This window comes from Acipenser ruthenus, chromosome 10 (assembly GCF_902713425.1).
Source record: "Acipenser ruthenus chromosome 10, fAciRut3.2 maternal haplotype, whole genome shotgun sequence".
In the NCBI taxonomy this organism is placed as follows: Eukaryota; Metazoa; Chordata; class Actinopteri; order Acipenseriformes; family Acipenseridae; genus Acipenser; species Acipenser ruthenus.
This window is the reverse complement of record NC_081198.1, coordinates 11009384-11037216: the sequence shown is the minus strand read 5'-3', so window position 1 is coordinate 11037216 and position 27833 is coordinate 11009384. Positions and strand designations below refer to the sequence as shown.

At 38.9% G+C, this 27833-nt stretch overlaps 2 protein-coding genes across 2 annotated transcripts in view; both read left to right on the top strand.

The window, feature by feature from the left end:
- Positions 1 to 556: 556 nt before the first annotated feature.
- LOC117405573 (dual specificity protein phosphatase 12-like) lies at positions 557 to 4049 on the top strand. The gene is made up of 7 exons (XM_034008741.3): positions 557 to 612; positions 1430 to 1756; positions 2039 to 2152; positions 2338 to 2456; positions 3017 to 3113; positions 3302 to 3485; positions 3801 to 4049. The coding sequence occupies exons 2-7, from the start codon at positions 1503 to 1505 to the stop codon at positions 3960 to 3962; spliced, it is 930 nt and encodes a 309-aa protein (XP_033864632.1). The 5' UTR covers positions 557 to 612; positions 1430 to 1502; the 3' UTR covers positions 3963 to 4049.
- Positions 4050 to 5253: 1204 nt separating this feature from the next.
- LOC117405564 (cyclic AMP-dependent transcription factor ATF-6 alpha-like) overlaps positions 5254 to 27833 on the top strand; it is a 54272-nt gene continuing 31692 nt past the window's right edge. The window contains exons 1-9 of the mRNA XM_059031719.1: positions 5254 to 5486; positions 6163 to 6230; positions 6648 to 6717; positions 7129 to 7226; positions 7392 to 7479; positions 7688 to 7891; positions 11613 to 11815; positions 26078 to 26260; positions 26433 to 26524. Of these exons, the coding sequence (XP_058887702.1) occupies positions 5393 to 5486; positions 6163 to 6230; positions 6648 to 6717; positions 7129 to 7226; positions 7392 to 7479; positions 7688 to 7891; positions 11613 to 11815; positions 26078 to 26260; positions 26433 to 26524 (1100 nt within the window). The 5' untranslated portion in view covers positions 5254 to 5392. The remainder of the gene's footprint in view (positions 5487 to 6162; positions 6231 to 6647; positions 6718 to 7128; positions 7227 to 7391; positions 7480 to 7687; positions 7892 to 11612; positions 11816 to 26077; positions 26261 to 26432; positions 26525 to 27833) is intronic.

Below are 27833 nucleotides of genomic sequence, written 5' to 3'. Positions count from 1 at the left end.
AGGCATATTGAAATCCTGGACACCTTCCTCAAAACCAGGCCAATTCCGGGAAAACAGGGGCATGTCGCAACCCTCATTCATCACTTTTTAGACCTATTTCAGTGTCAGATCTGTTATCTTACCTATCAATGGTGCTGAAACAGATTACGCTACAGAATGTATGACAGGGGCTCCGTTTGCATTAAAAATGAATATATCACACAGTGTGTTCTACAGACTGTATAACTACTGATACCTGCTTTCTTTCATATACAATATATACCAACTAAACAAATATAAATTGTTTTAAAAAATAAATAATAATAATAATAATAAACATCCTGGTAAAAATGAGCCTCAAGAGACTAGATCATCAAATAACCAGAACACTGCCAGCCTGAAGTTCCTGTCAAGGAGACCACACAATAACAAAGAGGACTATGAGTTACTATTAAATGTACTGATATATTTCCAAAGGCAGAAAATTCTACTCAGTTTACAAATCTCAATAGTTTGCATTGATTCACACAGCAGTTGATTAACTTTGGTTGCCCGGTAGGAACCAAAATGTTAATGTATTGGTTTCTAACCGGATTCTTTCCACGGGAACAGAAGCGAAAAACGGTTAGAAATGTAAGTTACTGTGTTAAGCTATTAAGTTTTTGCGAGGGTCTATTTAATGTTGTTAAGTATTATTTTATTAATTTTTTTTGTAATATCGTAGATGAAAAACATTCTGACAGATGTCAGCCAGTCTGCACGTTGGATAAGAACTGTGATGTACTGTACGAGAGTGCAAATAAAATCTATCTTACAAAGTGACATTTGTAGCAGTATACAGTGAAATATTGTTATCTAAATATTTAAGGCACAATTCTAATGTCCTTTGTGCACTCAATCTTCGTCGACTTAGAATGTTGTTGAAGCTGACACCCTGGGATCCTTCAAGAAGCTGCTTGATGAGATTCTGGGATAATAAGCTACTAACGACCAAACGAGCAAGATGGGCCGAATGGCTTCCTCTCGTTTGTAAACTTTCTTAATGTTTTGGTACTACCGTGATGTCTTTGTTTCTGTGCCATACATAAGTACTTTGACTGTACCATATTATGTTTTGTTGAAAGACCACTAGAGGGCAACAATTCAACAGTGATATATGATTCCACTCTCAAGACCAACAGAACCTATTTTACGCAGAAAACAGTAAATAGGTGAACATAGTAGGAAAATGCTCATTATGGAGAAACACTGATTTAATGAAGCTAATCGGTAATTTGAAAACTGTGCATAACTTCAACGTTCACCTTTAAATATATATATATATATATATATATATATATATATATATATATATATATATATATATATTTTTTTCACTGGATAATTCTGCAAAACCTGTATACTGGTAATTATATTGTCATCAGTAAACTACCTTTTCATTTCCATTTAGGTGATTCGACCTTCGGGAAGTAAAAAAAAAAAAAAAAAGGCCCCAATTGCTTCTGTAACAAACGGTGCTAACCATGATCTGTGTGCAGTCAGGGGTGTATATTGGAGGTGCCAGTGACCTTACAGACTGCCAGAATTTGACAGATGCTGCCATCACTCACATTCTCACAGTAGATTCCGAGGAACCTGAAGTCCAGGGTTCTTTTCAAAGGAAATTTATTTATGCCCTGGATGAATCTAGCAGTGATCTGCTTAGCATTCTGGATGACTGCGTTCAGTTCATCATAGAAGCCCTGACAACAACTCCAGCTGCAGTTCTTGTACACTGGTAGGTAGTAATGCAATATTTCAATGCAGTGCAATATCTGCTAAAACGAATACTGATAGTAAGCAGATGTATCATAAAATGAGTTCATGAATGATGGAGTATTATGTTATTTGAAACAGCATTGCGTAATTAGAATTAAAAAAAAAAAAAAAAAGGTTTCTTTATGATTTTGTGCAGCCTCCGTTAATTGTGCTTTATGTAGCTAATGTACAGTTTGCATGAATACAATTTAGTACCTAAATGTGCTTACTACAGAAATGTGCAATATTCCTGTTCGTTTAGTCATGCAGGGGTGAGTCGAAGTGCTGCTGTGGTGACTGCGTTTATGATGAAGACACACAGTTTGAACCTGAGTGATGCATATGCTAAACTGCAGAACATCAAACCTGATGTCAAGTGAGTAGTGGTTTTTCTTAATTAAGAATTTGGCTTGCCTTTTTTTATGCCTTAAAAACATCCCAGTTACTGAACATGTACTAGCTGGGGCTAATTAGTAGCTACACATTTTATGATGCTTCTTGCACAACATATATTTAGATTTTCTTAAAGTTCTGATTTTTTTTTTTTTTTTTTTTTTTTAGAATTATTGAAGAGTTTTTGGACCAGTTACAACTATACGAGACAATGGGCTGCAAGGTGGATGAAACAAGTCCTGTATACAAACAGTACAGACTACGAAAAGTCACAGAGAAATACCCAGGTAATTACACAGCTAACCCACAGCCTTCACTGCAAATACCCAGGTAATTACACAGCTAACCCACAGCCTTTACTGCAAATACCCAGGTAATTACACAGCTAACCCACAGCCTTTACTGCAAATACCCAGGTAATTACACAGCTAACCCACAGCCTTTACTAAAAATACCCAGGTAATTACACAGCTAACCCACAGCCTTTACTAAAAATAGCAGTTATTGTCAACCAGGCACCTTAATGATTAATATAGGAAAGTAAAATTGTATTATATGATTAACGGGTAGTTGCTTTTACATGCTTGGTATCTTTGGTTATGCTTCTAGTGACATATTTATTTCATTTTCCTAGCGTGTTTAATTTGTGGCTAGAAAATGTTATTCAGTTTTGTGGATATCACCTGGTAAAGCCAGGATGTGCGCTGCTTAACTAATGTGTATATTAAAAATAATGACACCAAAGTGTTTGATCAGTGGGTTATTGTTGTAGGGCTATAGTACTGCTGCATAATTTACACAAAACTTTGCAAATCAACCTAGTAACCTATTTCATTATTTTCATCAGAACTTAAGAACCTTCCAAGGGAAGTATTTGCAGCTGACCCGACCTCCCCTGGACAGACACAGAGCAGTGAAGCCATCTGTAGGTGCAGGAAGTGCAGGTACGATGCTTTACTACTAGAGACTAAATCATTACATTCACACTCGCGTAAAAGTGTGTCTAACTTCATTAGTCTTTGTATAAGTTTGACCTTGGAATCTCTTAATTGAGCATTTTCATACTATATTCATTAATATGGGTCTGTTTAAAAAAGTGAATTGATTCGTTTTGTGTTTCTTTATTTTTCAGACGCTCTCTGTTTCGCAGTTCTAGCATTCTGAACCATACTCCAGGAACTGGACCAGCAGCCTTTGCTCACAAGAAAATATCTCATCGGACAGCTGTGGATGGGGATCAGTCCCAGTGTACATCACACTTCATTGAACCTGTGCAGTGGATGGAACAAGCACTGCTCGGAGTTTTGGATGGACAGGTAAGAGAAACATATTTATAGTCCCAGTAAAATCTTAAATAGGTTGTCCTTAAGTGGCATTCATTTTATAAGTGCCACAGGGGATACTTGGCTTATGTTTCAGCCACTATTATCTAATCTACAAAATTGCAGCTCACTATTTCCATATCACCATCCCCATGCTTTCTTCCCATATGCAAAAATGAACATTTGCATATTCATATAATATGCATGTTTATTCAAATTAAAGGCCTTTCACCTTTTAACTTTTGTCACAAAAGATATATGTTTTATGAAATAGTGAAGCTGTGTGTAATTTTTTTTTTTTCTTTGCAGCTCCTGTGCCCTAAATGCAGCTCAAAACTGGGTTCTTTCAACTGGTTTGGAGAGCAGTGTTCATGTGGGCGGTGGGTGACGCCTGCTTTCCAGATTCACAAGAACAGAGTGGATGAGATCAAACACCTTCAGATACCTGGACTGAGACTGGGGAACAGTTAACAGGACAGATCTTGTTCTCATTAAGACGCTGATTCAGAACAAATACATTGAAAGTTTAAAATGAATATTAAAATGAACTGCGCAAGACCACTTCTCCTCAGTTAAATAGCGTGTACCAGTAAATGCAGAATCACAATTACATTGCCTTTAATTTACAGCATTCCATAACTGTTTTATTGGAGTAAAAATAATATATATATATATATATATATATATATATATATATATATATAGATAGATAGATAGATAGATAGATAGATAGATATAATTGTCTTGTTGTGTGAAGCATTTGCTTTTATTTGATAATGTGGCCACCATGTGGTGACTTTGTGGCTCCACAGCAGACCTCCAGTCTTAATTAGCCGTAAAATCATTCTGGTAAATGCGGTGCAGCTCTCAATTACACCTGTTTCAATGCTGCTGTTTGTGGGATGGATGGATTCCTTCTATGGGCCTGCCTTAATATCAGTCTCACCACACTTTGCTGCTTGTATTGCTTCTATTGGCTAGCCCTGCTTTCAAGCGGTCTGTAATTGGATGATGCTGGTTTGTTGATATTGTCATATTTTTTGGAAAGTTGGGAGTGGAGCCATTATATATTTTTTTCCTGATAACCTCTAAAATATGTTACGCATTAAAAGTACTTTTCACTGGTTGATAGTGCTTTATGTATTCCTGTATTCCAGTGGCTTTTAATAACCCTTATCTATAGATGAACATAATTGCCAACACATTGATAACAAACGTATTTATCAAGAACTTTTGACCAGTGATAGTTTATTATACGTAAGTATCGTCAGTACATTCAATAAAATACACTCCTGCAAACGGGACAGCAAGAGGGATAGACTATTAAACGCCGTATAATTGACTGGGAATTAATGCTACTTTGTGTTCTCAATACCCACCACACCGTGCTATCTTGAAATACCGATTAATTATTAACGTCAGAAACGAAATTATATAATGTTCGGCAAAACTAAAGGAAACCAAATTTAGGTAAACACAAGTTTTGACAATTCCAGATCAGCACACAGACGACGTGTACTGAAATACATGAAAATTGTACTCTTCAAGGGGATTACTAAACCATCAAAACAAAATAACTACATTAGGATAAACAGAAGTAGATATTGCTTTTACTGTAAATGCACAATATGTTTCAAATACATCAGAGGAATTGTTTTGCGGCGTTCCTGGAATCTGATAGTCAGAAAAGGATGCGTTGTAGTTTATGATAGTGTTCAGCTTTTTGTCCCTTCACAGTACCCATAGTTCATGAGCGGATTTAAACAGACGTGTATTTACAGTAACACATACACAGAAGCCAGGAAGTAAAGTGTGTTTCGAGATCAGTCTTTTTGCTAAGAATTCCAAGCCTAAAGGATGTATCAAATTGATTTATTTATAGCTAATGTATTCAACAAAGAATGGCGACAGGGTTAATGTCAGAACTGGAAACTCACCTGAATCAAAACAGTTCCACAATGAATAGTATTTTTATCGATCAGGGTGGCGAGTGGGGTAAGTGCAGTTTGTTACATAATTTACACAACGACATTTTGTGTGTTAAGACAATTAATTTCTGCCACCCTGGTTTGCAAGTATTTCTTTTTTATATATATAACGAACACACACCCACTTGCTTATTAAAGCCTGTAGTCGGACACCCTGTGGTGTGGGCATTTTAGAAGTCAGTAACCAAGTTTCTTTTGACATTGTTGAGAGTAATTTGTGTTTATGTTTGTGCGTTTTTGTTAATATTATATCGTAGTCTTTCATCTGTTAGAACTTAATTTTGATTCTGTACTTGGATGTTTAGTTGGGAGTGACATATTAATTAAGTTGTGAGCAAGGTGCCTGTAACACACGTGAGACTCAGACAACATAGCAGTACTGCCAGTTAACAATAGGTGTATATTCCGTACAGGTGTGTGTCTTTATGGTTTTTATCAAGTATATACATAAGTTTTTTAAAACCTGTTTTAAATTAAAATAATAATAAAATAAAATAAAACATACTAACAATTCGTGGACAGTGATGCCGTAGGAAGGACGCATAAAAGCCATTTAACCAATTCATTACGCAAATCAGTAGCCCCAGCACAAACTTAATTTAAGGGAAGTTCAGGGTTAAACTTTACGTGGTTTCATTTTAAAGAATAGTTTTCAATGGTAAAAATCTGCTTTTTTCTTGCAGATTATAGTCTGTTTGATGAGCTGGGAGATGCAGAAGAGCTGTTGCAGTCTTTGGCTCATGAGTCATATGTGAGTACTGTATACTGAGAGGGCAAAACAGGTTGAACTGTTGTTCCCTATCTAGTGATTCAGTTCAGATGGGTAATGGGGATAGCTGAGGAGACCTGTCTTACACCCCTGGTTCTTCAATTGCCTGACCCTCACTCATTTTGCCCAGCCTAGTGTTCTGTTGCTGCTGCTCTGAAGTTGAATATTCATTGAGAATGGCTAATGGAGAGTCTAATATTGATTAACCCTGAACCCTGGTGTAAGAGTCTTGGTATCCTGAACCCAAGCTTAACTTTGAAATGCATAATTGCATATTCATTCACCAAGGCATCCTTTTGCCAAGAGGCTTTTGTACTTTTATTGCCATTCAGAAATAGAATATGTATAAATGTACCTGCGGTCTATGAAGGTTAAATAGCTCCTCTCTTGTTTTTATAGGAATATAATGATGCAGGCCTTGATTTTGATATTGATTTAGTACCCTGGGATGAGACTAACAGCTGCACAGGTAAGTGTGTATTCATTTATTTATGGTCAGTTGAAAATTAGTATTAAGATGATGTGAGAAGTAGGTGGTTTACGAGCAGGAGGTGTTGGATTTCAGTTAAATCTTCAACATGACATGTATTTAAATTATTAAACAACACTGGGGTCAGTTAATACATTGAAGAGGCTCATGTGCTGTTTTATTTTCATAACATTGGCACATACAAATACCTTTTTTTAAAGATGTGTTAGATCTGCCTGTCTCAATATCTATGTCTATTGAATAGAGACCCCTGCCTTTGATACATCTTCAGAACAGGCTTTATTTTGCAATTGCTCACTGCTATTTTGTCATAGCAACACAGCTTGGAACTGTTGGGACTGTATGGAAATGTAGATTAAACAGCATTTCAAATGATGTTTTTGTATGCAGATTGGGAGATGGCAGCTGGCTCCCTCTCCCCCACCACGACAATCAGTTCAGTCCCGTCTCCTTCCTCTGTGGACACCCTTTCACCATACAGTGTACCTGTGAGTACCAGTCCTGCTGTTCTCTGAAGTAAAATGTTCACTTGGCTATTATAGTCCACTGTATCACTTTTACCCAATTTTAGGATATGATAAGAAACCCTCCTAAGTGTGTTTATTTTCATCCAATTACCATTTTTATGTTTTTTTTGTTTTTTCTCTTCTCAGTCTCAGCTGTCTCCTGTATCCCTGTATTCAGACACCAGCAGCTCTGATCTGAAGGTAGAGAACAAAGCCTGGAGGAAGACTGCCACAGGTAAAAAGTACATCAAGGTCTTTCCTTGTGGTGGGCTGTTAATAAATCCTGTTAAAATTAGAAAGTTGATTTCGAAACGGCATTCAAAAAAAGTAAATGCATTCTTATTTCTACTGTATTAGCTGTGTTTTTTTTCAAGTTGTTTTAGTAATGGATCAAATCAGTATATTAAATGTGCTTCCTCATTTTTTTTTTTCTCCCTGCTCAGGAAAATCCTCTTCAAATCCCCCAAAGCGCCCCATTCAGTTGACACCAAAGATTTCTATTCAGCCTAAGCCAGTGGTCACAGCAGTTCCCTTTTCTCATAACATTGGCACTATTCCAGCTAAAACAATACTAATCCAGCCTCTTCAGACTGTGCTGCCTGTGTTGAAACAGCAACCTGTTACCATCCAACCAGCACTTCCTGGTGGTAAGATGATGATTTACTATTGATTAAACTACTAATGAATATCTTCTAATCTTAGTGCCACATCACTCTTGCCCACTCTTGTATTAAAAGAGATTGATAGACTGTGTAGATTTTATCTCTGGAAGGTACACAGTTTATTTGCATTTCCTGTTATAAACCATTGTAAAATAAAATAGATATAAAAGTTTGTACATGCACTGCTGCCTTGAGGTAATTTTAGTTAAATCTGTGAGTAGCAATTGGCTTAATACTAAGGAGTAAAACATGCTGTTTTAAATGCATTTTCTCTTCAGTTTTTATTGCATTTTAGGGCATTCCCACAATCACTAGTGTAGTGTTCAGAGCAAAACTAACCACATAGATTCTCTCGCTTGTTTTTGTAAATATTTTACTAACATCATATTCATGGACCTGTAGTGTAAATTGAATTATTTGATTTCCAGCTTTCTGTGTTGTAATTACAGGTCTTTCCAGCAGGTGTCATCAAACTCTTAGTTATATTTTAGTGTGGTGCATTTTAAATATGGCAGTGATGTTGTGTTATGGTGGCTTAGCAAATTCTTTTGAGATAAAACCTGAGAACACCTGCAAACAACTTGTTGCATATCCCTCACCCTGCAGACTGCTGACAATGAGGGCCTTACACCTTATAGAGACAGTATAATGGGATTTGTTTGATTTTTTTTTTTGTCCATTCTGTTCTGTATAAACCTGTTATTTAGTATGGTTATGGATAAAAATCGTAAATCAAAAGTATGTGAAATTACTCACAATTGCTTTGTATTGTAATTTATTATTGTGTCATTTGAAAACATTTAGTATTGCCCCTCTTGAGAGTTCTCCTCATTCCCAGACAGAATCAGAGGGCAATAAGACCAGCACAACTCCCTAGAGACACATCTCAAGGTGGTCTGTCACAAGATGGGATTTCAGTTCCAGGATTTAGAACAACAACAAACATGCAGTTGAAATATCACAGACTGGGCAGCTCTCCAGTTTTTTTTGCCATACTTTAAAATGCTATTGTTCTACTGGCAGTTGTCCCCTGTGAGCTATATGTTTCAAATGCTCTTTCTTAGAGCTACCAAGGATTGGTTGCATTCTGAGATGGGTGGTAATTGGTTCCTTAGCGAGCAGAGAGCAATACTTTGAGAATTTTGTCACTGAGCATTAGTGTTTGCATTGACTAAAGCTCTTTATAACGTGCTACAGTTTGGGGCGGCTGGTGTGCATGCTTGGAAAACCTAATTCAAACCTGACCAGTTTGTAATAAAATGAATTGATCTTATCCACGGCCAAAGAACATGTCAAATCTATGCACCATATCACAGTTGTTTTCACTTTTTAACAAAACAAAAAAATCATTGCATAGATTCCACTTAAATTTGTGGCCAAGCACAAGTCTGTCTGGCTGCTTAATTGAGTATTTTTGCTTCTTCATGTAGCCAGACAGTTTCTAACTTTAAGTGAAGTTCAAGTTCATATGTGTCCCAGCTTTCAGTGTTTAATGCAAAAAACTGGTGGGCCACAAATGTGATGCTTACTTTGGGATACAGTGCATTTTTATACATTGCTACATGTGGTCATGTATTTTATTAACCAGATTATAACAGTACGAAGACATTCTCACTCTTATTAACAGAAACATGCTTGCTTTATAATTAAGCATCCCTCTTAGAGGCGCTTGTATGTTTTTTTGTAAATCCGCCACTACTTCTAATGCTAATATCTCATAAACCATTTCAGATCTGACTTCATCATTTCAGTGTTTTGGAAACTCCTCTGACAAATCTAATTGCACCAATGACCTTGAAGTTTTTATTCTCTAGGTTTACTGTTCCATTGTTTAACCTCTGAACATTTCAATGACACACAGGCCACACACTTTGAAATAGTGTCTTTCTAATTAGCAGCTGAATTTTATATATTACCGTTATAAACCTTGCTAGATATAACCTAACCTTACATTGTTGGAATATATGTATTTAATCAGGGTTTTAATTTGAATTACTGTTTATGTATGTAATGGTTGATAACTTAGTTGTCATTCAGAGCATTCACATTAATTATGATGTTCTTTCTTTACAAACACATTTCACAATATTCAATTACTTGATAACTTAGGGTGTTGACATGTTTCTATCACTTCTGTACCCTCCAGTATGCAACAGCTGAGAGTGGTTTACTTGTGAAAGCTATCTTATATAGTGTAATTAGTACTAGAGTGCTATTAATGTATTTAAAGGGGACATGTAAACAGCTGGTCCAGACATTTGCTGACCTAATACTGTCAGAATATCAGTTTGATACGTTTCTCAGTATATGACAGAACAGGTTTATTTGTGCAGCCTGCTAAACATTGCCTTAATAGGTACTGTAACTGGGTTAAAATAATGCCGCTGTGTAAAAATAAGCTAAACAGTTGACATACCTTAATTAAAGGTTTGGAGTCTCTCATGAGTGGTTCTCCATAGAGGTTAAGTCTAAAAATGGCTTTATGATCCATTCTTTTCTAGCCGTTCAAATCACTGGACATTTGTTTTTTTTATTTTTTAATCCTTATATAGCCAAGGAATTGAAGTAGGATGTTTTGTTTTGTAAAAAATAAGATCAGTCTATTTAATGAGGTTTATAGTCTCAGTGGAGAGAAGCAGACAAATCACTTTTACTATAGAACAGTAATACTGTTTGGTTTCTTTTTGTTTTTTCTCCTTCCACTATTTTCGTGGACTTGTACATGTTGTTAGCCTTTTCCTTTTATGAGCAGTGAGGAATCTGTACTTTCAAAACAGCAAGCTTTTGCAGTGTGTTTTCACAATATGTCCCATCTGGGATTTGACATACCAGTAATCTCCATGGGGACCCCAATTTCCAGCAGTCAAGCATGTTACAGCTTATTCTTGCATGGGATACAAAGTAGGAGAAGCATCCCGGAAAGCTTAGACCAGTGTGGGTCAGCTAGACAAAAAACATTTGGAAAACTATTTGTTTGCAACGAATACAAAAAAAAAAAAAAAAAATGACCCGTGTGGTGTCTACAATTCATGTTATATTAACCTATGGGTTATAAAATAAACAAATGGTGTCACTCGCTTTTAGCCTGGTATGTTAATTACATAAGAGATTTTACAGGAATAATAAAAAAAAAATGCTGAAAAGTTTGAAGCAGATGTTTTCCTAAAGACTGTGTTTTCAGATTTTTTTTTTTTCTCCAAGAAAGTAAAATCATCTACTTTCTTCCATTATGTTTGGCCATAGTACTGACAACTGCTTGGCTTTGGTAAAGCGGAGAATACTTTTTTGGAAGTTTTAAGTCAATTAAAGGATTGTCATGTGGAATCTCTTAAACAACAGCTGTAGATTTCAATAAAATACAAAGCAATGACACATTTCGACCAGAAAGGATATGCGATTTAACTGCTTGTTGTGTACAGAGCAATACGAAAAATATAAACAGAAATTATCTTTTGGACTTTGCAAAAAATGAATTGATTTTGGATGATTTTTAAAAATGTTTTTAAATTACAATCACCCAAATCATTGATACACAAAAAAACATGACATCCCTAAGCAGATAGAGCCACCAAGTGACCAACTGTTGTACTTGTGTTACAGATCCAAAACAACAAGTACAATTACTTATGTATGTTAAGACCTAACTAATGGGTCCTCCTCAAAGCATGTTCCTGCCTTTAGCTCCTAAACAATCTTTTCCTGCCAGGGCAACCAGTGGTGCTGCATCAGCCAACCCAAGTTGTGCAGCAGATCCTGACCACACGGCAGATTGTAACCCTCACTGATGGGGTCATCGCTCTCCCCAATCATCCTGGAGACGGACTGACTACCACCGGAAACACTGCACTCCCCGCCCAGAGCCAGCCCATCTCTGTGGGACACTACCAGACCGGAGCTGCTGACGGAGATGTATGTTTTTGTTTTATTTATTCAAGGAATTACTCTATATATTTTATAAATGTTTTAATGCTAGGAAAAAAAAGTAATGACCTTATGTAACAATATCAAAATCCTATGGAATAATGGTTGGTTGGTTAGTAATGGTTAGTTGTAAAGTTTCATGAACAGTGTGTGCTTTGAATACTGCAATACACTGTATTTATGCTCTATTGCAAAGGCTGTGTCATTTCAGGGAGGCCGTGGCCCAGCATAACCAGTTAACTGATGAGCTACATATGCAATGGCCTTAATACCGGTTTTCTGAATTTTGTTAAGTCAGTGGTGTGATGTCTCAGTAATGTGCATTTACCTGAAAGAGACTGTAATTATTTGGCACTTGATGAGTAGATTCAAGTGGTGTGTGTTTTGAATTCTTTTGGCAGTTAGCGCATCATATTGTTTTATGTAGTACAGAAAATGTTTTTTAATTGTTGCTGAAATGCGTGGGGTTTGTATGTACTTGTACAATAACGGTGTAACAGTGACTGGTGTAAGGTGGTCAGGCTCAAGGCAAGCATTGAGGGTTCTGTAGTATTAGGATCATAACTGTAGTCCCCAGGATTATTTAATGTTTGGAATCTAAAAACAAACACACAAATGCCAGTGAACCATGAGTTGTCTAATTAAAGTTTGTGTCAGGGGTTGACCCAGTGTATCTGGTTGTGAGACATGTCTCCTGGGGACCTTTTCATTGGGAAACTCAACAAGGCTGCTCTGTAAAGGATGTTTTAGGCCCTGTCCACACTATGTCTTTAAACCGTATTAGTTGTCTTTTAAACCGGCTTAAACGTGCTAAATATGGTTAGCGTCCACACTACGCAGCGCTTCATACCATACTTGAGAACCGGACTTGAGAGCACCTCAGGGGGTAGTCTCGAGTCCTGTTCTAAATTGGATCGCATCAGGTAGTGAGGTTTGTCAAAAGTGTGGATGCTGTAATACTGAACGACATTTTTTGTGTATCCTCTTATCCCAAAATGCTTTCTGGTGTGTTTTGGTGAGTGGACAGTACAAATACAGTAGTCATAACAGGCTCCTGAAGGAGTTGAGAACAACTATCAATACTGCTGTACCGTTTTTAGGCTTATGTTGTAAAATGGTGGATCGTGGATCGCTGTGGTCATATTTATAACATGTTGACGGAGCCTATGCAAAGCTTGCCTATGGCGAGACCGTTGCTGTCTTCTCCGTCGCCGATACCTTGTGTTTTTAAGAAACAAACCCATAATGCTAAGCAGCGCTATGTCTTCCGTGGGCACAGGCTCCATATTTACAAGGTTGTTAACAGGCAGTGCATGGTGGGATACTGTCATATTAAGTCCCACAGTCCATTGCGCTGCTAGGAACTGTAACCAAACTATTTTAATAGTGTTTGTACGCATTAAGCCCAACTAAATGGTACTTAATGTGGTCGCTTTGAGCTGGATTAATTAAAATGTTTTTGAATATGGTTCTCGAGATTGGTTATGTAGTGTGGACAGGGCCTTAGTTACCAGCCCTCTCGCTACATACAAACATTCCCACTTCATTTTTTCCAGTGTTTACTGTGACATTTCTGAACACCATAATGTAATTTCCTTCTTTAGGGTAAATGTCTGACTAGTTCTAAATAATTGCAGTTCAATGCTGTTTTTTTTTTTTAAACCCTGCATATAGACTATCCACAATTGCTCTCACAAGGAACTTGAGCATATACTTTTGTGATGGTGACGCAATGGCTTTCTCACTGTCTACAGTTTCTGCTTTGACCTTTCTTCTGTGTTGAGGATGCTGGGGCCTCATCTCAGTGTCTTCTTAAACCCTGCTCTTGTACATTTCCACATTTCAGCTGCCTGGTTTTAAATCTAGTGTTTCTTCATTAAAGTTGTGAAAAAGAATTTCAATCATTTTCGCAGGGATTTCTGAGATGGATCTTTACTTGTCCAATGGCACTGCATTGCCTCTTCTGAACTATATTCCCTCTTCTGGCCAAGTGCATCGCACATGCAACCCATTCACCACAAATTGTTTTCAAGGGTTAAGCGCAAAGCTGAGTCTCGGACAGATGTCAAGTGCAGTAGGGAAACAATAAACTGGTAAACTGTTAAGAGATCACCACAGGTTATAGCAGCAAGGAATGGGTTTGCTGTGAAAACAAAAATGCACATGGCATGGCACACATACTGGAACCACATCCAGGAGTAGGATCTGTAGAATTAGACACTATTGCGCTGAAAGAGCTTGAGCAGTGTCCGCCCTTTCTGCAGGTAAATGTGTTTTAATGTGTCTGCTAGCAAAATCCAGTTTATTCATTTGGACAAGAAAACATGTAACACTGAAGTGGATAAGGGGTTATTGAAATAAATAACTTAGAAACCATTGGAAGCATCAATCTGGTAGCACAGACAAGCAAGGAAGTGTTTCTTGTAAATTTTAATCGGAATGTAACCAGCCTCGAATGGTTTATTTTAATAAAAACCGGAAAGCCACATGCCGTTAATGGCAGAAGGACTATTACACACCAGAAAAAAATGTTTTTGCCATTAATCACATCCATATTAAATGTTGAGTAATAAACTCATGGGGAGGTCCACTCCCTAAACTGCAGGAGCAGCTAGGGTCATAAAAGGAAACATCTTTAATTTTAGATTTATACCTGTCTACAGTGGAATAATTTTTTTTACTGATAAATCTAGAAGACTTTACTGGAAAAGGTAGACAAAAGAATATACAATTGGTGTGCAGATTTGGTTTCAGTGTTGGATTTTTTTTTTTTTTTGCAGAATTGTTTAAATCAGATACAAATGAAAGTGTTTATTCCAACAAAGACTTCAAACTAAACTTGGCGAGGAATTGTTAATGCTGGAAATATCATTTTGGAATTATTTTTGTTTAAAATAACATGGTTAGAGTCAGAGAGCTCCATACTTTTCGCCATCAGTCCACCTGCTGTTTTTCTACTGTATCTAATCAATGAAAGGATTTTGAATTCTTGCCTTGGCCAGGTGAAGTCAACCACTTTAGAATTACTGCATGTACGGTAAATATTGTAGTTTTGCAGTAAAGTGCTAGCTAATGGCAGTACCTAAGCATCTGTGTTGGAGAAGCAGCAGCTGAAATGCACATGGCAACATCATATATAGTCGTTTATTTGACCCCAAGAAAAACAAGACTGAACTGAAAAAACAAATACCGTAAAACTTTAAATAAACACCCTGGCATTTATTTACAATATTTGCCAGTAGCCCCGGTGCCTATTTGAGACTCAGAGTTTATTATGTAAGATCACTAACATCTGCAGATGCAATCATGAAAAATCTGCCTTCACACAACCTTATAGAAACGACATAAGTAAATTACAACATTCCAGCAACGTCATTAAAGGTTGTGTCAGTGGGTAATAACAGTTTGTATTGTATTAATAATAAAAACAGTAAAATCCACTAAAGACAGCCCTGTAAATATCGGAACACACACGTGTATTAAGGTAGGTTTGCAGCACAATAAACAAACATGGTTTTAAAATTAATAAAAGCAATAAGTATCATGCTTTATAACACATTATATTTATTGTTCACCCTCAAAACGTGTACATTGGTACGCATGGACAATCGATGAAAAATTAACCAGCAACAAATCTTCACTGCAAAACAACCGCATGAAATATTGTGTTAATACGAAAAATAAGTTTATACTGTTGGACCACAACACACTAAAAAATGCTTCAAACTTTTTCAAGATTAACAGTAAAATCAATACAAGTACTATAATGTGACATTGACAAATAAGAACGCTGGAAAAGGAGCAAAATATGAATATTCATTGATTCAAATGCACTAAATACTGTTAATACAAAAAAATAAATAAAATACACACGTACAAATACATTAAAAGGCAACCCTGTTAATATCAGAAAACAAGTTTGTATTTTACTTACTTTCAGCACGCTCAAAAAAGCTTCAACTGGTTTTAAAATGAATAACATCATAAAAAAACCTAATGCATGTACCTTTTAAATTAAATTCAGTTTTCTTATTCATCCTGAGCCTCGGGGGGTGGGTCTCTTCATCGCTGTTGAAAAACAAATTGGTAAGCTCCCTGTACAGCCATGTGTGTGTGTATTGACTGGAACATTCAGTATGACGCGCATTCTATTATTCATAACCTGGCATTTAAAAGAGACCCGGCGTCTATTTACCATATTTCCCAGCAGCCCCAGTGTTTATTAGAGACCTGGCTAGTATTGGAGACCAGTGATTATTTGAAGTTTTATGGTACTGCCATGGATCTTTAGGTGACTAAATGAAGGCATGGAATAATACTCAATACAGAGATTGAACAGGTTAGAAACACCATCTGCCACCTCTGGCACATAGTATATTATACATGGGCATGACTGATACAAAAGGTGCTGTATTTTTTATACACAGTAGTTTTAGAGGTTGTACAAAACCCATATAGGTATTTCTGGTTTGAATCTTTCTCCCACTGCGAGTGTGTAAAACAAGTCTGAGAAAGACATTCATAATATAATAATACTGGGATTATTTGCCTACACCATGGCTATTATGATATTTTAGTCATGATGCAATTCCAGCACGAAACACAGAATATCACCTCAGTAGGAAAGAATTTATATTCTGCTTTGGTTAATGATTACAAATTATTCCGTAGGATTATATAATAATTTATAAATGGTAAAATAATAACAAACCTTATTATAAGCTACAAGAAGTGTCAAGCTGCTGAGAAAAGTTGTGCTTTCCTAGTTTGCCAGCTTTTCTGAAAGGTACAAGTGGGTCCAAATAAAGCCCTGAGATGATGATAAATAGAGTTGAAACAGCTGCTACATTTGTTTCCAAATATTACAGTATTTCTCTTGGGAATTTCATTAGACTGGAAAATGTTGTACCATGCATAAATCTCTTATTTGGGGTTATGGAATGCTATTACAAGGTAATGTAAATTGTTACTATGAGCCAGAACTGTAAACACACTAAATTCCCAGTGCTGTCTTAATCAATTATCATTCTTTTATTGATTAGGTCATCATTGTTTTTAAAAAAGATAAACCTCACCAAAAATAAAATTCTCACCTAGACAAAAATTATCTAGCAAAGGCTGTAACACGTTTTAGTACTCGTAAGAACATGAAAATATTCTTTTAATTTAGCTGTAAATATGTAGACTATAGCACTGAATTACAGTTTAGAAATATGTCCGTTAGAACGGCTCCAGGTTTTCATAAGAACCAAGACTGATTCCAGGCAGTACTTGATTGAAAACAGGACAGTTTCACTAAAAAAATCCACATTTCCTTTTAGCTACAGGCACTGAACAATGTGTTGATAACAATGGGAAGTACTGTGTAGTACTGTATTTGGAAGCTATTTTGCATTGTAAATGAAAGAGGTGTGCAGCAGCTTGCCACAGTATTAAACATATTTCCAATGAATTTTTGACATGCTGCCTGAAGTAGCATATTTAAGCACTGAAAGGCTCCATGAGAAGGTGGGAAAGGAACACTGGGGGTTTCGTCCTTTTGAAATGCTTTTTGAAAGGTTTTTATTATTGGTATTTCAGCAACCTTAAAGTGTATATAAGGACCTTTTTTATTTGATTTGTGTTACATGTTCCCATGTTTTGCTACAACTGTTTAAGTAAGGTGGTGTTGTATTGTTTTAATATATATATTTTTTAACATTTTGACCACTTTTTTAAACTTTTAAATTGCATTCCACTGCCTCCAAGATGGCTTCACATGGACCTGTATGGACCGCTCAAATTACATTTCCGATCATCCTACTATCACATACAGTGGTTTGCCGAAGTATTCACCCCCCCCCCCCCCCCCTGCAAAGTTTTCACATTTTGTCGGCACCTGAGCGTACTCCACGATGCTTTCAAATTAGACTTTACATGCTGGCCTGTATGGACGGGTGTCAAGAAAAGAAGCCATTACTCAAAATGCCTCATCTTAAAGCACGTATGGAGTTCACGAAAAAGCATGTAGATGATATTTCAGACATGTGGAAAAAGGTTTTGTGGTCAGACGAGACAAAAATTGAACTTTTCGGTCTAAATTCCAAGCGTTACGTCTGGCGCAAGCCCAACACTGCACACCACCCAGTCAGCACCATCCCAACTGTCAAGCATGGTGATGGCAGCATCATATTATGGGGATTCTTCTCTTCAGCAGGGACTGGGAAGCTTGTCAGGATAGAGGGGAGAATGGATGGTGCAAAGTACAGGCGAATCCGTGAGGAAAACCTGTTTGACTCAGCCAAGACTCTGAAACTGGGGAGGAAATTTACATTTCAGCAGGACAGGGACCCGAAGCACAAAGCCAAAGCCACACTGGAGTGGTTGAACAAGAAGAGAATTAATGTTCTTGAGTGGCCCAGTCAAAGTCCTGACTTGAATCCAATCGAAAATTTATGGCGAGACTTGAAGATTGCAGTCCATCGACGATCCCCAATAAACTTATCAGAACTGGAGCAACTTTCCCATGAAGAATGGGCAAAAATTTCACCATCCTACTGTGCAAAGCTAGTAGAGACCAATCCAAAAAGACTCCTAGCAGTAATTGCTGCAAAAGGTGCTGCTACCAAGTACTGACTTAAGGGGCTGAATACTTATACAACTTAGTACAATTCATTTTGTACATTTTATTTGCAAGTTTTGCTGACATTTAACCTCCTCCTCATATAACAGTGTTCAGTTTAACCACTACAGCTTTGAATAAAAAACGTTTGTTTGAAAAACTGTGCATAAATTATTTGTAATTCAACAAAATGTGACATTATTGGTAGGGGGTGAATACTTCTGCCAACTACTATATGTGAATGAGATGGATTTACCAGTGAGCAGTAGGATGATGGGAAATGTAGTTCTGGGAAATACATGAGACGCCATCTTGGAGCTATAATTTATTATTTATTTCTTAGCAGACACCCTTATCCAGGGTGTCTGCTAAGAAATAAATATATCACGTTATTTTTACATGCAATTATCCATTATATCACGTTATTTTTACATGCAGTTACCCATTTATACAGTTGGGTTTTTACTGGAGCAATCTAGGTAAAGTACCTCGCTCAAGGGTACAGCAGCAGTGTCCCCCCAAGAGTCCAGAGCCCTAACCACTGCTGCCCTGAAACAGAAACAGAAACAGCCAGAGAGCACTGCAATTTAAAAGTGGAAAAAAGTGGTCACGATGTAAAAAACCATAATAATAATAATAATAATAATAATCAACAATATACACACCTTACTTACAGTTGAAGCAACACATGGGAACATGTAACAATAACATAAAAGGTCCTTATATACCCTTTAATCCCATTAACTTATTTATTTATTTGTTTTTAATTATGGTTCTTATTTGTTCTGCCTAATTATTTCACTGCTGTACAGTTTAATGTCATCTCAATTGTTGTTCCCAGTTTGTATGTGCCCTTTTGAGATGAGGTAGCTGTACAGAAACCAAGCTTGAATTTGTAACTAAGTAGTCATTGTTTTCCCTGCAATGGCAGCGGTTCCAGATTTAATGGTTATTTAGGAGACTGATTTAAAACCAAACAACATTAAAATCCAAATAACATTACAGCAGAAAATCAGGCTCTTATTACATAGCTGGGTAAATCTTTCAAAATGTACACGCAACCGAAGATTAAATCGATGACTTAAACAGACAAATCGAGCTAGCATCCACTTTGAATTTCTTTGTTTCTTACACGGTCCACGGAAACAGACCAGCAGAAATTTTAAAAAAGTTACCACTGTCCACAGTAGTGGACAAGAGTGTTGTCCATGGCTTATTTGAATTGTGTTAAGGAACATGATAGTGTCCACATTTTGTTTAAATTTTAGCAATGACTGGCACTTGCTTACAAGCTGCCCAGTATTACTGAATACCTGCTCACTAGGGACTGGCGTTGCCGGGATGCTTAATACTTCTGACCAGAGATACAACTTTTGGAACGATCTTGGTTATATTTCTTAATTTTTACTCTGGGGTAGTTCAAATCAAAATGTAGATTTTGTTTGAAGTTTTGTAGGGTGCCATCTCCAGAGGTCTCGTTTACGCAGAATTCTGCGTTATAGACACAGGCCATTTTAATAAAACGCAAAAAAATACCAGCAGTGCATTTCTAAAACGGAGATGTAAAGGCCCGAAAAATAAATTTAAAAAAGCAGGTCTCCGTATCCCATATAGCACTGCGCACGACCCTGGTATTAGAGTGACTCAGTAATCTGTATCGCAGCATCTTAACTGTTGACACTGTCAGCCAAGAATTTGGACAAGTAAAACACATGCTCAAAAATCATGGGAAGACCATGGATGAGGCCTGCAGGGTTTTTATTGAGAACTGTTCCGACATATTTCCTGCTTTCGCAAAACTTGCAGCAATTGCAATTACGATACCTGTACCTTGTGTGCCAGCAGAACAGGTTGCAGACCAACAAACACTTTCGTTTACGTGAGGATCATCTAAAGCATGACAATTTCAATGTTAGCTCCTGAGAATTGATTTGGAAAGAGCATAAGTTATTTTTTGACTTGGGTGCTAAAAGGAAAATTTAAAGAACTTTTAAACAGCAAAACTGTAAATAGTTATGATGTTGACAGCTACTCGCAGAGACATAGTACATGGTGTATAACACAGATTTTTACGTCGTTAATGGGGGATTTTCAAAATAAAACTTTTCATGGTAAGCTTGTCTTTGTCTATTTCTATTACCATTATTTATACTGTGTACTGTTTTGCATGTTAACTTCGTTAATCTGAAATAATATTATTTTCCATTGTAACTATGTTGATGCAATATGTAAAAACTCAGATGTTATGGTTGAAAACACAGATTTTGAGATGGTATGCTTTTTTATTTTTTTACCAATGCACATTTTTAAAGGCTAGCGCAAACTCTGTATCTCATGGTCACGCAAATTAGTTGTGTTACCGGAATATCCCAAACATTACTTTCTTTACTTTTTTTTTCTTGTCATCTTACTTTAGAAAATAATTGCCAAATATCAGAAGGCATTGTATTTGTAGCTCAGTCGATTTTGAGAAGATCGAGAAGACCCTAGACCCTAGACCCTGGCTCTCGCAGGCGAGAGTGCAGGAGCCTGATAAGGCCTCATTGCTGGATGCTCCAATCACACTGGGGCACACATTTGGACCGGCAGTGGAGGACATGCTGCAACGTTCTGCCAAGGCGCGTGAGGCGTCGCAGCAAATGGCTAGGATGTGGCCGAATAAGCCTTTCCAGCCAAAACGGCCACAAGAACACCAGTGGCGCAGGACACCGCCACAGCAGTAGGCGCACCCACGGCGTAATAAGACCTCCCCTTCAGGTGCACTAGCGCGCGGCCAACCCGCATTCGTAAGACCGCAGTGCGAAGGGTGGCACCCTAGAGGAAGTGGCAGGCCACGCCCTCGTGGCTCTGGCCAGGCCCCTCGCGAACGAGCGCAGCCAAAACAGCCCTGAGAACTCCAGGCAGCTGTTAACCCATCCCTACACTGTCCCATAGCACCAGTTCTGGCAACATTGCACTGACGACATCTGGGTGCACAAAACTATACTCACCGGGTACACCCTTCAGTTCCGGTTAAACCCCCCCCCTTTCGGGGAGTGGTGGTAACTGCAGTGAAGGACTCGGTTCAGTCCTCAGCTCTGAATGTGGAAATACATTGCTCAGGAAGCGTGCCATTCAACAAGTAGACCCTGCTCTGTGTCCAAGAAGGACGGCGGTTTCTGTCCTATTTTAGATCTGCGAGTACTGAACAAATACCTGCAGGTATTATCGTTCAGGATGCTTACGCACAGGCACATTATCCAGTTAGTCTGACAAGGCGACCAACGTGGACCTGACAGATGCGTACTTTCACGTTCCCATCTGCCCGGGTCACAAGTATCTGCGGTTCACATTTCAGAGCAGAGTATACGAGTTTTGTATCCTTCCATTCGGCCTGTCACTAGCTCCTCTAACCTTTTTGAAATGTATAGATGCCATTCTAGCTCCTTTGTGGGCTCGAGGCGTACGACTGCTGAACTATCTGGATGACTGGCTCGTCTGTGCGCAGTCGAAGGAGCAGTTGGTACAGCACACAGTGATGGTTACAGACCATCTTCAGCGGCTAGGTCTGAAAGTCAATTCAGAAAAGAGCCGCCTCGTGCCGAGCCAACGGACCGAATTCTTGGGTCTGCATCTGAACTCGGTGTCCATGAAAGCGACCCTGTCGACACAAAGACTTGCCTCGATGGAGCGGTTGAGAGAAACAGTCAGCAGGAGCTGTGTCAGCGCATGCTGGGGTTGATGGCTGCCGCCTAGCAAGCCCTTCCTTTGGGCTTACTACACCAGAGACCTCTGCAGGCCTGGTTCAATGCCTTCTCGTTGCATCTGCGGAGAGACAAACACTGCAGGTTTAGGGTATCCCAAACCTCCTGGGAAGCGCCACGCTGGTGGAAAGTTCCGTCGAACATCCGCCAGGGCGTACACTTGGGTCCCATCTTCCGGAGGGAGGTCATCATGACCGACGCTTCCAACCAAGGTTGGGGAGCAGTCTGGAACGGGGCAGGGACCCGTGGAGTGTGGTCAGGACCCTGGAGGTCAGCCCACATCAATGCTCTGGAACTTGCTAGTGCTTCTAGGCAAGCACGTGTTAGTGCGGTCAGACAACACCACAGTTGTGGCGTGAATCAACCGCCAGGGCGGCTTGCGGTCCCCCGGCCTTCACCGGATGGTAACACGGATGTAGCTATGGGCACAAGCGCGTTTAACCTCTCTGCGTGCAGTTCACCTACCGGGCAGAGTCAGTTACGCAGCGGATCTCCTATCCAGAGGAGGCCCTCTTGCGGGCGAATGGCGTCTTCACCCTCAGGTGGTAGAGCACGTTTGGGAATGGTTCGGGACAGCGCAAGTAGATCTCTTCGCTTCGTGAGAGACCACGCACTGCCCCCTATGGTTTTCGGTGAAGGACCTCGACAGTCCCCTAGAAGTTGATGCACTGGTGCACGAATGGCCGCCAGGGCTCCTATATGCCTTTCCACCGATTCCGATGCTCCCCGCCTTCTTAGAGAAGGTCAGGGTAGAGCAAGCAACAATGATTTGATCGCTTCTCGGTGGCCTTGGAGAATATGGTTCCCGAGTCTGGTGCAGTTGCTACCCGGTCGCCCGAGGGAGCTTCCCCCGCGAGCGGACCTATTGTCCCAAGCCCAAGGAGAGCTATGGCACCCGAACCCCAAGCTCATGCAGCTATGGGCTTGGCCCCTGAGCGGGAGCGCCTGTCAGCCTTAGGGCTCTTGACGGCGGTGATTTCGACCATTCAGAGTGGCAGAGCGCCCTCTACTAGGTCACAATATACGTATAAATGGCAGTTGTTTCAAGATTGGTGTCTGGCTGAGGGCCATGACCCAATATCCTGCCCTATGGCGGTAATATTATGGTTTCTACAGAAACTGTTAGATGAAGGGAAATCTCCTTCTACGCTTGCCACGTACGCATTGACGGTTTACCACCAGGTTGTCATTTTCTGGTATCTCAATTCCTAAAAGGCACAAGACGCTTGCGACCTCCTAGGACGACCAGTTTACCGTCATGGAGCCTTGACGTGGTGCTAGAAGCCCTTACCAAGGCACCGTTTGAGCCTCTCCACAGTGTGGATAAGAAGCTTGTGTCTATGAAAACTGCGTTTTTGCTATCAGTGGTATCAGCCAAACGCGTGGGCGAGTTACATGCACTATCAGTGCATTCATCATGTACTTGTTTCGCAGGAGACGGTTCTAAAGTCTCCATGCGTCCGAATCCGGCCTTTTTACCCAAGATCATATCCCTGTTTCATATGAACCAACCAGTCGAGTTGATGGCGTTCCATCCTCCTCCTTTTTCTTCCCCAGAGGAAGAACGGTTACACATGCTCTGCCCCGTGCGGGCATTGAGGTGTTATATTGACCGTACAACGACTGTGAGGCAAACAGAACAGTTGTTCATATGCCATGGTTCTAGGACTTTGGGTCAGCCATTGTCTAAACAACGCCTTTCCCATTGGATAGTGGATGCTATTAAATTAGCGTATGAATCTGCAGACCTTCCGCCACCAGGGCAGTTGAAGGCGCATTCCACTAGGGGTATGGCGACATCCTGGGCCCTCTTTAGAGGGGTGCCGGTGTCTGACATTTGCGCTGCAGCCAGTTGGGCTACACCGCATACTTTTACAAGGTTTTACCGGTTGAATGTACTGGATTCCTCTGCTCCACTATTTGGAGCATCTGTGCTACACTCTGACGCCTCAGGATGCGGACATATAGAGTGGTTGACAATATGGTGTTGACTGTTCCACCTTGGGACAGGTGTCATTGTGAGCATAGACGCTGATGCGCGGCTCCACATATGCGTAGATGTATTGCCTACGCAGTTGCGTTATGACGTAAGTCTGTCCTACTGCCGAGAATCCTCCCTCGCGACGGCTTGGGTACACTGTTCCCATACCTTGATGGTTATTTTCGACTTGAAAGGGAACGACAGGTTGCGGATGCAACCCCGGTTCCCTGAAAGAGAAAATAACCATCAAGCCGCGAGGTCGCTCCGGAAGCCTTCTCGGCCTGAAGAGCAAAAGAGGAAATGAGTTTCTGCGCGCTGCGTATAGTAAGCTCCCAGGGGGGCGGTCTTACACAGCAGCTCGCGCAGAGGCCTATCGGCAGCTTTGCTATAAAGCTCAGCCAATCCCTACTGCCTGACGGCAATATCCCATACCTTGATGGTTATTTTCTCTTTCAGGGAACCAGGGTTGCATCCGCAGCCTATCAATTTCAACAACAATAGCACCGGACTGCGATGCCATCCTAAAGAAGAGCGACCAGCTGCATTATTCACATTAAGCAAAAAAAAAAAAAAAGAGGTAACAAAACTTAAAGTAAGCTTTGTTCCCTCTTTTTTGTGTGTGTGCATTGTTATTGCAATTTATGTAGGATTATAAGTAGACTTGGTACTTTTTTTAATGTTCATTTTACCCGAACACTACCTGTCTTTTAACATCTCTTGTTCCAACTTCAGTCCATGAACAGCTGAACTGCACAATGACTCGTGTTTCACTTTGGAGCTAAATAGTTTTGCCAGCATATGTAGTGAATGTCACTTCCGCAATGTGCAAAGTAACAACCTCCTTGCGTTTTCCAAATCAAATTGCAGTCTCAGCCTTGTGCAGACTTATATTATGGATGGAAATGGGTGTCCAGCAAAAGGCTAAAAGCTGCATGGAAACAGTTCTATTTTCATGTTGTGGAAAGATGTGGACGTATATTACACAAGAAAAAATGCTCTCAAACGTTGCATTAAAACTGAACATATATATTATATAAGAAAGGTAAAAGGCTCATTAAAGCTACGAAGCGAAAGCAACCTAACTTCTATTATTATTATTTTTAGCATAATAACCCAAGATTACTACTACGACTAACAATAATAATTAATGTAAATCACCTACCAGTGTGAAAGCAGCTATACATTCTGTTGTTTTGAACCCATTTTTATAAGTGTACATTCAAATAGCCCACCATACAATTTCCATACCCTGGTATGGCCCTCAGGCTTAGATGTGTGCCCACCCCTGTATTACAGTGCAATTTTATTATATAACCCAAAAGTACTTTTAAATTAAAGAAGTGGGGATGAAGAGTTATGCAAGGCATTCAGACAGGTGTTGGAGTCATCAATATTTGTTGCTCATTATAGATATCCATTCAGGATCTAGTGATTCCATGTTATTTTTTCTATCTTGTACTGCAACATCTGCTGAGGAGGCATAGCAAGACTGGAACCTTAATACAGTAGTAACATTTGAATTTCACTTGTGATGGACTGATTCATTATTACCTAATCAGTGACCCAGCTTTTTATTTACAGTTGGAGTTGTTATCAGTGAGTTAATAACCACATTAGTGCTGTATCCTGATTGGCTTCTCAGCATTTCATGAGGTTTTTAGCAAGACAAAATCTCTTTTGCATTATTTTTGGTTCCATTTCAAAGAAAAAAAAAAAAGTTGATTGCGTTGCTTAGCTGAGTGAATCCAGCTCTGAGTTTTTAAACCTTACCAAATGCAACATTCAGAAGAGAATGGGAGCCAGAACCCTTGGTTAGCATAATTAACCTCAGCTGTGTACGGTACCTACTTCTATTGTTTTTGTTTGTTTTTTTGGGAGGGATATTTTTATTAATTCATTTTACAAATTCATTTGTTTCCCCCTAGAATGTGTTGAGGAGACAGCAGCGTATTATCAAAAACCGTGAATCTGCTTCTCAATCGAGGAAAAAGAAAAAGGAGTATCTGCTCACCCTGGAGGCCAGGTTGAAGATGGCTCTGTCTGAAAACGAAAAACTGAAGAATGAAAATGGTTCCCTGAAAAAACGGCTTGATGGGCTTTCATCAGAGGTGGGTATAATCACACACGCACGCGCACACACACACAGCCAGTGGTGTTAACAATGAGGACTATATCACTTTTATTTACAGTACATGATATTAGTGCTATAGAAATATACAATTCTAAATCCTAACTCTCCCAATAGAAGTATGTTTATATAGATTGTGTTTTGTTTTCTAGAACCAAATCCTTAAGATCACAGCACCAAAAAGAAGGTCTGTTTGTGTCCTGGTGGTCTTGGCATTCATAATGCTGAACAGTGGCCCATTGAGGTAAGCATTTATTGTATTCAGTTGACCAAAATGATTGAAACCAGAACGTGAAGCATCTTGAATAAGCTGAATGCAGGTCATGCCTCCCAGATATCTCTAGTTATGAGGGAGGTCCCTGGTATTGCTTCAAAAGTATCCTCTGTTTCATATGAATCTTAATCAACGTGGCAATTCACAGACACAAACATGTGTTATTTAACTATGCTAACAAAACATGTTGCTGTTAAAATCCCCTTGGAAGTTTCTGATCTTTTTTTGTACAGTGGTTCCAGAATATATTTAACATACAGTAGATCTGTAACCCACAGTTAAATGGTTGTGTTTGGATTTCCTTATTCTGCTCTTAAACAATTGAATTAAAAAGAAAACATTATTTGTACTGGGGAATTCAAGCAGGGTATAAAACACAACACATTACTTTCCCTAGCTTCCTGCTTTTGTGTACATATTCCTGCAATATTGATTTCAATATACAAGTGATTACTTTTATATTTTTGTTAACATATGCCTGGTCATAAATCAGTTTTGACCAGTTATTTTTGTTATGCGTCGGGTCTTCCTGTCAAAATGTCTTCTGAATTCAAAACATCGCCTGGTTCAGCATTTTGATGGAAGACCCGATGCATAATAGAAAGTAATTTGTTGTGTTTTAATCCCTACAGCATGTTCAGTAACACTTTAACAAATGTATGGTTTATTGGACAGATACAAAATCAGCCTGGATAGATAATTCAGTTCCTGGCTAGCTGAATGCCAACAGTTCTCATGCCCTCAACCTACAAGTAAAAACAGAGAATGTTGCATGTATACATGTCATTATTTATATATATATAAAATACATAGATGAAGGCTATATTTGCATCTTGAGCCATTCAAAAAAAAGGCATAATACCACAGTAGTGACGTCAAAAAGTGAAACTTCCTCTAGAGGAAAATATACTTGAACTCAATTCAAACACAAAATGTCTCCTTTTCAATAACTCGACAACACCTACAGTACAGAAATGTTCATTAATTAATTAATGATCAACAAAATGAGAATAAGTTTAAAAAAAAAATGATGTAAAGCTGGTGCATTCGTATCTCAGAGAAACTGGAGAGGAAGGGGGAATTAAAACAAGGTAAAGCCGGCAATCATCCAAATAAAGCTGAAACACTAACGGATAACGACATAGAATGTCTGTACAGCATTGAAACACTAAGTTTAAAAAAAAAAAAAAAACTGTACTGCTGAATCTTGTCATGTTTTATATTAGCATCACAAGGGTATCCATGTACTATAAAAAAATAATAGATGGGCCTCTTCAGT

Excerpts from the sequence above, each read along its gene's own strand:
- LOC117405573 (XM_034008741.3), top strand. The coding sequence starts at position 1,503 with ATGATCTGTGTGCAGTCAGGGGTGTATATTGGAGGTGCCAGTGACCTT. Across the intron at positions 2,153-2,337 it reads AACATCAAACCTGATGTCAA|AATTATTGAAGAGTTTTTGG; the intron begins GTGAGTAGTGGT and ends TTTTTTTTTTAG. Across the intron at positions 2,457-3,016 it reads AGTCACAGAGAAATACCCAG|AACTTAAGAACCTTCCAAGG; the intron begins GTAATTACACAG and ends TATTTTCATCAG.